Source organism: Sparus aurata, chromosome 2, assembly GCF_900880675.1.
Source record: "Sparus aurata chromosome 2, fSpaAur1.1, whole genome shotgun sequence".
Lineage (NCBI taxonomy): Eukaryota > Metazoa > Chordata > Actinopteri > Spariformes > Sparidae > Sparus > Sparus aurata.
The window spans coordinates 28,824,484-28,835,402 of NC_044188.1; the positions used below are offsets into that span (position 1 = coordinate 28,824,484).

The 10,919-nt window shown below is 39.7% G+C and overlaps 1 protein-coding gene across 1 annotated transcript; it reads right to left on the reverse strand.

Annotated features, from left to right (window-relative positions):
* Nucleotides 1-251: 251 nt before the first annotated feature.
* serpine2 (serpin peptidase inhibitor, clade E (nexin, plasminogen activator inhibitor type 1), member 2) lies at nucleotides 252-10,781 on the reverse strand. Its single transcript, XM_030405243.1, has 9 exons — nucleotides 10,497-10,781; nucleotides 8,982-9,256; nucleotides 8,589-8,816; nucleotides 7,319-7,516; nucleotides 4,451-4,649; nucleotides 4,257-4,354; nucleotides 2,235-2,321; nucleotides 1,959-2,042; nucleotides 252-823 (listed from the first exon to the last, which is right to left on the reverse strand). Exons 2-9 carry the CDS (start codon nucleotides 9,241-9,243, stop codon nucleotides 786-788), a joined length of 1,194 nt encoding a protein of 397 aa, XP_030261103.1. The 5' UTR covers nucleotides 9,244-9,256; nucleotides 10,497-10,781; the 3' UTR covers nucleotides 252-785.
* Between the last annotated feature and the right edge of the window lie 138 nt (nucleotides 10,782-10,919).

Genomic DNA, 10,919 nt, shown 5'->3' on the forward strand with positions numbered 1-10,919 from the left:
AATAAACTCCTGCAACCCTCAACAATTTTAGTGGTTTAGAAAGTACATTGATGATTTAATAGTTGCTGAATAAATAAGCCATACATTTGAACAAACTGTTAAGAAGCACCATCACTTCTTTCTGCAGCAGAATAAGTTATAATCAAAATACTAACATAAAGCAATAGAACGTAAAATGTAGAGAAACATTCCCTTGTAAAACACACTATGTAAAACATACTACTACTATTAAAATAAGGTAGACAAAATCCTTGATGTTATAAATATGTGTATTTATTTGCTCAAATATGAAGCAAGTATAATAACAGAAGACTTCCTCAGCGAGGGAAACAAGAAGCTGAATACATTGTGTTCAAGATGTGATGTATATCAACATAACTTAGGAGGGAAACTTAGGACAGACTGGAGTGACATGACTTGAAATGGAGAATTTTCAAACTGAAACAGTAACATGATAAACAAACTGATTATTATCCTAGTCCAGAGTTGAGGAAATACACAATTGACATTCAGAGTCTTTTAAAAATGTAATAAATTCAAAAAAAGTGTACAAAAAAATTAAAACAGCTGGAAAATTTAGTCTGTTATGCATTATAGAAACAGGGCAACATAACAAGCAATATTTAAAACAAATAACATATGTCCACACTGTACATAAGTCTACAGCAAAGTTTGTGTGAGTGAGTGTGTAGGTGTGTGTTCATGTGTGTGTGTTCATGCATGGCAGTGTAGAAGCATTTCCTGTGCTGGCCTGTGTACCAGAGGCTGAGCAGTGATGGCTGGGCTCATGGCTGGTTGATCTGGCCCATGAAGAGAATCGTACCTAGAGACAGAGACAGAGACAGAGACAACTCATCATTCACAAGCACCACTTTTTTTTTGGTCAGCCGGTTTCACTAAAGCAGAGTAAAGACTACAGGGCTTTTAAAATCTAACCAACTGTTGCATCCCACCCATGAGAAAAAAATCTTCACAGATGTTCTTATCGCTTATTTCAAACCTGCACACACTACAAGAAAAGAAAATACGTGGTGCATCACACACTACAGGATGTCACCAAGATTATCGGGAATAATGCAGCAGTTCAAGTGATCCTTCTCATGTGATCTCTAAATGTATATAAACTGAGACAACCTGCTTCAGTAATGGTAATACTTTACAATGAGAAATGAAGATGAAATGAGTCTGGATAATAAAATGGTCAGGAAGACTCAGTCGAAGTGGGCTGTCTATTCTTCACTGAGAACAAGAGGTGAGATTTTAACAGTTGGGTTTTATCATCTGCCAACAGTAGCATGGAGCTCGTGTTAGCCTCTAGGGCTATAGCTGTTTACTGTTGGTTGGCAACACTGACAACTGCTCTGGAATATCTCCCTCATTGGCTACTGTGTAAAGTACTGACCTTACAGTAATCGCGATTTTTGAATTGAAGATATAAAACACGTTAAATATGTAATTCAATGAGTTTGGGTCAGTTCAGGAGGCTTAAGACTGGATCTGTACCCCCTCATAACTGATAACAGATAGGCTAACACATAACAGATAATCTGGACAGGATGACCAAACTCTTTGCCCAGATTTCTCCTCTGACTGTTGACAGGGGAAAATCAGGGTTAAATCAGCTAGATACTCCTGTAGTCTGAGCCCGGCTCAAGCCTAATCAGTGATTAAAGGTCCCAAATGCCAAACTGAGCACCACTAGTGCTCACAGTTCAGCACCAGCAAGAGGGAAGGTGATGTTTCTCTATGCTCAGGACGTCTTTACCCTGTTATATCTTTACATATCAAATAGCTGTTCCCTGACATCTAGTGAGGCTGAATGTTGTTTACTGTACCTTCAACCATAAATCCAGTTTATTTCTCATGTGTTTGTTCAGATGTTAGATATTCTATATACATGTATATTATATATACACTTTTAAATGAGGGTATGTCCAGATGGACATATTTGACTGTACCTGTTGGGTTATGTCTGATGAGGAAGAGGAAAGGTCTGTCCACTGTAACCCAAGGTGGAGAGGACCGAGCCAGCAAAATGGCAGCTAAACACAAAAGCAAGAACATTGTAAAACCATGTCATAAACTATAGGAGCAGAGGTTACTGAATGTTAAGAATGTACTAAGAAGTAAATGATTACTCCTTATATAGAACATTTTCATCATCTTAAAACATACAGCTTTGTGTTTGGCTTAACATTTAAGTCCAAGATAAGGCTTACTGTAAAAATACTTACTAGTGGCAGCTGCTGCTTTTGTTCCATCTTCATTCACCACAATTTTGGCTTTCTGGAGTGCCTTGGATACATGCACAGGCTCAGCACCTGACAAAACATGAAGTGTTTATTCTAGCTTTAGGAACACAGATATTTCATCCTCTTTTCTGAACAGTTTTGATACTGACCAGCCAATTCAGTCCACATTCAACACGATGGGTGTGATAGAGTAACTTTGTGTAATAATATTTAAGCATTACAAATAAAACTACACCAAATTTTGATGAGAAATCCTTAAAAGGATAAGTTCACCCACAGAGGAAAATTAATTAATTTTCTATTTATCCTCATATGGATGAAAAGTAACGTCATGTTTCAGAATTTTAAAACTAGACTCCAATCTACTTCAGTTGTTGAGGAGAATGCTACAAAGCCGTTTGTGACTTTCCATTGGCATGGTGAAAGTAAATAATCAATCAATGTTCATTTTGTGATGAACTTTAAGGGCCCTGTATGGCCATGGTTCAGCCAAAGAGCTGTTTTTACTCATCTAGACTCTGTGGACAGTGTTTAATTGACATCACACGGGTCTAACCTCATATTCAGGAAATGTTGTTGTTTTTTATAACTGCCAGTTAAATACAAGAAGCAGAGAAGAAGGGATGCTGTTGTGAACATTCTAGCAATGATAGCTCCTCCAGCTTATATGTACAACCTTATCCACACCATTTCAGTCCCATCTTTTTTTGGTCACACCAGGCTAGTAAACTTTGCAGATTTTAGCCTGACAGTGCCATTACCGAGCTGTCACATCTGTTAAAGCAAGACACCTTGGACTAAGATGTGCAACAATGATCAATTTATTGATAAGCTGTCAACTAATAAATTAGTCACCAACTCTTTTGATAATTGGTTCATCAATTTCACTGATTACTAAGTAAACTAATACAATTCTTGAATATTTATATTTTATGGTTTCTTCACTCCTCTGTGAAATTATATTGACTGTCTTTGGGCTGTGGACAAAACAAGACATTTGAGGACATCATCTTGGGCTTCAAGAAACACGGATGGTACATTTTCCCAATTTCCACCAACATTAATCAAGATAATGATTGATGGATTACTCAAAAATAACCATTAGGCACAGCCCTACTTCAATCTCTATTTTTCCTTATCGATACTTTGAGTTTGGCAAGTCGTTCTCCTCCAAATGAGCTCCGCTTCTTGAACATCTCTGTTCAAAATTCTTGGAGCCTTGGTGCTAACTAATAAACCGGCTGACATTTCCACCAGTTTTGAGCAGAACCGTTATCCGTAATCAAACATGTGTTATCCACAGAGAGTGTTCCACAACCTCCAACTTGGACCCAGACGAGGAAATAAAATCATAGTAACTGACAGTAGGTCTAAAGCACTTCTTATGTGTTTTTGTATCTTCTGTGGTGTCACATAGAGCTCACAACGACATAACTGAGTGCGAGCATTATCAGCCGAGACAGCAACTAGGTTTTTAGGGAAAAAAGGAGGTGTATTGTACCATAATAATAGTACCAGGGAATATTGCAGAGAGGCCATTTCACTAACAATAAAGACTAGTGCAGCTTCTGATGAGCTCTACTTTAAAGTATTAGCCTGGCTAAATAATCACTTAGTAAAAGTATAAAAGCATTAACTGCTACATTGCACCAGATGACAGCCATAGAGGAAAAATCCACACCTTTTAGACAGACCCTAGTTGATAGTTTTGTTCTATGAACGCTTTTGTTTGTGGTGCAAAGCTGCCACTTGATGGCAGTAGAGGACTTCACTTAGAGCTCCTTTGATTCAGAGGGAAGGTGAGGACAGGAAAGGGCACACGAGGGATCCTGTTTTTCACACTGGACAGCTAGATACAATTGATATTACTTACTGGTTTTGGCACTAAACTGCTAACAATGCTTTTCTATTTTCAAGCCTTCTTTGTATCCAAATAAATCTGTTGTACATACTCGTATACACTGTGCCACCTTTGGGTTTTGGACTGACTGTGCTTTCACTCACTGAGGTGTCTGAAGTCTGCCTTGCCCTCTCTGAACATGTCTGTTATTCCCAGTGCTGAAAGAGGGGCTTCCAAATCTACCTCGGCATCAGCAGTAAACCTACAGGCATAAACACATACATGGACACAATGTTACTGTCACATCCGATCACAGAAGTCTTAAGAATAGACACGTTGTATTGCATGTTGGCCTTACCTGGGGATGAGCAGGCGGACTTTTCTCATGTGCATCAGTGTAGTCCAACTCTGGACCGTGGCTGTGCTGATGTGTGGGACAACACGGGACAGAGGCGTGTCCTCCTCAGAGGGCAGAACTATCAGCATGCTGATGGTGTTGCCGTGATAGGGCAGCTCAATCACCTTATACTTCAGTCCCTGAGGGGTGGTGGCCACACCTGGTAGAGAGGTGGAGATAAGGGGTGACAAAGGTGAGGTCACGAATTATCCCTTTTCTTCCTAGATTTTTCTTCTGTTAAAAAAGATGAGTCGACAGATGACTGACTGGGAACCAAAATACTTCCCTTTCTTTTTCGTACATCTGACTAAAGAATACAATTCTGCAGAAACTTCTTAGCTTTCTGTTCACACACAAAAACCTAAACCACTTCTGTTTTTGAAAGACTGTACAAGATTATTTCCACTTCCTCTTGATACAAGAATAATGAAAGGAAATTAGAGGTGCACGTTATATATCAGAACGATAAATGATCAGCCCAACACTGCAAAAACTTCATATTATCGTCCATTTATCGCATTGGTGAAATTCTAGCTGATAAATAGCGCTGACAATACAAAGCCACCCTCAGATGTGCATAAACTATAGGTTAGGAATAAATGTGTAATTATTGGTTAACTGAAAAAAATTCTGAGTTATTCCATGTTACACAACTTAAAGCTTTGCAATTAAATGTATTATTGCAATTATTTGTTTCCTTGCATGAGCTGATTCACTCAATATTTGTGCAATTCCACATTGTTTTGTGCGTTAATAAAGAAGTTAAATAGTTTTTTTAATGCTATGCAACTATTCATTTTGCCAGGATTTTCTGTTTAAGAACTGAAACTGTTTTCTTTGTTACTATGAACTTGATTACTTCTTGATATTCTGAAATCTCCTTTAAAGAACTTCATTAATGCTTGACAGGGTGACAAAATCAAAAATATCTGTATATTTTTGAAAATAATCACCAGTTATGTTGATATAGTGACTAAGTGGGTAAAGCCAAGTATAAGAACAAGTAGAACAGTCTGTTAAGTCTAGAAAATGACATACATTCACTATAATGCAGCCTTTAAAACCGGGAAATGACAAGAAAGGACCAAAGACAATATCAGAGTCATGTCACAAACATCCGTTTCCATGTTTTATATGACCATTAAACTAATTACAGACACAATCACTGTGTTCTGAAGTCGTTCAGCCAAGTATGTGTAAATCCCATTATATTCCTAAAACTAAGTGTATCAATCCACCCACACCCAAGAGCAGTCTCTTTATGACTTCAGAGTGGTTATTTGTCTTGTTTGTCTGATTCGTTTGAATTAATCCAATCAACCAGGGAACACAGACTATGTACAGTAAAAGTCAACACACTGCAGAATACTGAAGAAAGACACAGACATCTGTGCCTCACCACTGAACCTAGCCTTAGTTTGACTCTAGCACTGTATGAGAATCTATCCACAGCATTCACCATGCTAACACAACTCTGACACTCGTCTAAAAATAGACGACTGACTGGTATATCATTTCATTTCACACAGGGCTAAATAATGTCCTACGGATGTGGCATGTCTCAGCCTGCATTTCCTTGGTTACAAACCCATGAATCATACAGTAGCATTGGCTGGGATTGCATCATAAAAACAAACACAATTAAAAACAATATCATAAATCTAAAGAAAAGTGCAAACTTGATTTGGTGACAGTTAAACCATACAGTGGTAAATTAAAAGAAATGTATTTAAAGTTAATGTTGAATTTAAGGAAAAGTTCATCCAAAAATGAAAATTCTGTTATTATCTATCCCCTTATCTAGGTTTCATACTTCACAAAACATTTCTAGAGCTTCACAGCAAAACAGTGCTGCAGCATACTCCTCATCAACAGAAGTAGATGGGGACTTGTTTTAAAATGTTAAAATAAAAATAACGAGTGCATGCTAATGCTATTAGCTTAACAGCTACAGTGAAGATTTTGACATAAACAAAGACTGTACATACCATCTTTTCACATAAATTTTGGATCTCTGACCTTTGGATTTGGATTTGGATGATGCCGGATGGAACCAATTTATGTGAGTTTTCTTTTTTTTCCCCCTTTTCTTTTCACATTTGGCACCCATCAACTTCAGAAGTGTTTTGTGCACTATATTGACTTATTTCTTTGGCTAACCAAACTCCAAATTAAAACTAAAACTTTCTTATTAAAGAAAACAAAAAACTAATAATAAGTCAAGTACATCTGTAATAAAGAGGGTCAATGTTGACTTTTGGTTTCACATAGGACACAAACCCCAGTCTCCTGAGTCCAAGTCCTGTGTTTGGCCCCTTCATCCACCACATCCTCCTCCCTGTGCTGACTTTGCAGCTCTTTGTACAGCGCAACCTGAGTTCCTAAATCCTGCACTAAATCAAATGGAGTTCCGCAAATCAAGGATTACAGTCCAGCATAAATGTTATGTCTGCAACAGATGACTGATAAATGAGCCGACAACAGATTGTTGCAAAAGTAGGAAAAAAAAACCCACTTACCCATAAAACCAGAATGTCTCCACGGACTCCTATCACTGATAAAAAATGATCACCTTCTTATCTGGCCAATTCACTTTAACCAATCTGAATCCAATCCTGCAGCAATCTACAGCAGAGCCTTCTAGTAATGGCTTTAAACCTCTTTAAATGTCATTTGGTGCTAAAATGTAACAAAGAGCACTTTGTGAGTAAGTCAGTGATATCAAAGCAAATACATTAAAGCTGTTATGCTGTTATAATTAGAAATATTCAAATGGTTAGTCTCATACAGCAGGCCATCGGTAGAAACATGCCAGAAGTCACTGCTCACCGATGTTGAAGACGGATAGTTGGGACATCATTGGAACTTTATATACATTTCCATTGCCCCCATTGAAAGGCCTCATCTTGGTGTTCTCAGGTTGGAAGCGAGACTTCCATAAGCCTTTGAAGTAGATTGCGTTGACTGAAACCAGGCGGGTCAAAGCTGGGTCCAGCATGTCTGCTTTGATCAAGCTGGGGATGTGACCTGGATTAATATGCAACACAGGAGCATTATTCAATCAGAAATGTTTAATACCCTCATCTCTTTTTATATTCACTTCAGCATAGATGAGGAAGTACTAATGCAGCATGATATAGGGACACTCGATAGAAATTTGGCCACAATAAAAAGTCGAGGCTTTGTACTTGAACTGCAATCATTAGTTGATTGGAAAAACAATAAGTGCTCAACTTTTTGATATAGACTTTATGGTGATGTTGTGTGAGAGAGTGCCATGGGTTATATCATTGTTGATGATTGCCTGAGGGGAGGGAGGTGAATAGAGATTGCTCAGGGTGTGTGGGGTCATGATTTTTCGAGAGTGGGGTGCTGACAACAAACTGAGCTGTTTTGGCAACCTGGAGCAGCCAGGACATGGCTTTCGAGTGCAGCAGTAGAAGTTAAGAAGCTAGCCAACAGTTTTGGGTGGAGTGTTGCACCTCAGGGTCCTCAAAAGAGGTGCTGCTGGGTGTTCTTGACCAGGTCAGGTCCTCAGATACATGGACATCTAGGAACTTGAAGCCAGAAACCCTTTCTGTCTCCTCCCATCGATACACAGACAAGTCAATAATAATTTCTTTTGAGTTTTTAGTATAGGGTCAGGTCATTTACCTTTCACCACAAAGCCAGTGTCTGTAGACTATTTCACTGTTGTTGGATATCAGGCCGAGTAGGGCTTTGTCATCGGCAAATATGATTATGGTGCTGGAGCTTTGGGCGGTACCGAAGTCATAGATGTAATAGAATACTTCTCTCCATTTTGCCTGCACCAAGAGCCCACCACTCACTCTCCGGAAAATATCCACCATGTCAAAATGGCTCATTTTGTTAGCGCTCATCCATGGACACAAAGAGCAAAGTCATATCGAGGGAGAGAGCCCCCGCTCTGTGCTATGTTATTGTTTGTTACCAGCTGGCCGCCTCACTGTTCTCCGTTCAAAGTGGATGAGTCAAAACAAGCACATACATGCCCACAGCTGTTGTTCACACCGGCCTTTGCAAGGGCTCTTGGAGATGTTTTAATGTTGTGTATACAGCTGCTACGTACAACACCTACCTTTGGTCTTATTGTTGACCCATTCATTGATTTCATCTGCTGCCACATTGGGGTGGCTAAAGTCCAGGCTCTTGCTCTCGCACTGGAAGTTGGCCTTGTTGGTGGCTACAAAAGCCTCCTCCATGGGGAAGCCCTGCTGGCTGAACATGGCATTGGCAATTAGCACAAGGTCCTGGTTGGACTTGGCCGTCAAGGTCTTGTGCAGCTTCCTCAACATCTTGTATGGGCCTGTGCAGATCAAGTAAACTTTTATTTATTAATTTTTTTTCAATTGTTGCTTATGGTTTGAATTTTATACAACATAGAGTGAGTTTGGTTCATGAGGAAAACTAATATACCAAATTCTCATAAACACTGATACTTCAGTCCTCTACAGCCAGAGGAACTCCTTACCATTTTTCTTGTAACGGAGGCCACTGAGGATCTGCTTCCGAGTCTCTCCATGGGCTCCTGGTAGCAACATCCCAAGGATGGAAGCTACCCCATGGGGCGAAAGCACCACATTTTCGAGGGGCTTGGCGCGGACTACCTGCTGGAATACCTGTATGCCGAGATCAGAGCCCCGTTCACCGTAGGAGGGAGCCTGGGACAGCACACCCTCAAGGCCATACAAGGTCACCAGCACCGACAGGCACAATAATGAGAGGTGCCTCATTTTATGCACACACCTTGTAAGAAGCAAAGAACGGAACATTAGAGGCATTTTGTGAGATCCGTGGCAGTCTCATCTGTTGAATTGTTCTCCAACAGACACAATGATTATTGGTAGCACCCACCGTGCACCTCAACAATATTTCATCTTACCTATCATCTGACTAGCAACAGATTCATGAAAACATCAATCTACACCCATAGGCATTCCTTAAAAACTTGCATCCTTTTGACTCATCATAGCTAACCACAATCATCACATGCACCTTAGGCAAGAGTTTATAGTTTGCCCATGGTGCAAGGTTTGACTAACTCTTACTCATACTGTTTAAATACCGCAGTCTAATCTAGGTCAACCTACTGAAACTGAAACATTTTTGTTTGTTTTTTTCATTTCAATTTTTTGATTGAACTAAATCTTTTGGATCATTTTTAGCCAAATGATTCAGCCTGCACCTCACTCACTGAAGGAGAATAAAAACGTAGCCGGCCAGAATTCCTGCTGGCTTGCTTAGTTCTTAGAGGGACACATTACATCAGTGTTATCATCTGTGTAGTCACCAGGCTTCAGGCTGTATCCAGAGTTTCAGAGTGAAATGTGGGTTTCGGTTAGAGCCTTGGGTTTATTTGCTGAATGGATCTGCAGAACAATTCTCACAAACTCCCAAACGCAGTGAAACAGCGCAACACGCAGTTGGCCAGGCGAAATCCACACACAATTTAATTCTATGAGCTTTTTTTTTTTTTCTCAATGTTACCTTCTTTTGCTGGCATAGTTCCAGGAAACACGTCAAGATATCTTAAAAATACTGGTAAAGAATCTGAGTTTAGTGGATGTTCAGTGTGAATTTGGGGGTTCCTAATAACACTGAGCAGTCACACGGCTGACAAAAAGCAATCGCTGACCACCATGCTTCACATTAAAACTGCACCCGGAGGGCAGAAAAAAAAAACCCAGCTCAACACTGACTGTGAAGCGCACTTTTCGTTGGGACTATTGTAATGTCAGTCACGTTGACGTACATATTAGTTTTCCGTGGCACGTTTACGTTAACCCTAACCCTAACGTAAGGTGTCAAACTATCAATACCTACTGCACACAAACTGGTATTTAAAAAGCAGGCAGCAGGACCTTTGGCTGGAGTGCTTAATACATGGCAGTGCTAAACGTTGTTAAGCTAGGAGTAACTTATAGACTGGCACATAATAGTTGTCTAACCTTCTGTGAAAGTGAAGTTAAAAAACGCCAGTCCTTACCTATCACGAGGTGACGAGATTCTGATGTGTCCCGCAGGTGAAACTGTTACCTTAGTTAGTCTGCTTTCCACTGTGGTCCCAACAAAAAAGCGAAGGTTTGTCCACAGTGTAATTGAAAAAAAACAACAACAACTAAATAAATTCTTCTTTGGTCCAGTGAAAGTGAGAACTAAAACTGACTCCCGTGTTGTTTCACAGAAGACTTTATTGAACTGAACTCCGCCTTCTCACAGACAGCCGAGCATGAGGAGGGAGAAGCTCCGTTAGTCTCCGATTCAGAGACCCGAAATATCAGCTTCCGGTGCGATTTCAAAATAAAATCACATGACGCCGTCTGTTAACGCCGAAAAGTAGTTTTGACATGCTTAAAAAATATATATTTTTACATTGTGAAACAGTGTCGTTGCTGTACTTAACCGAATT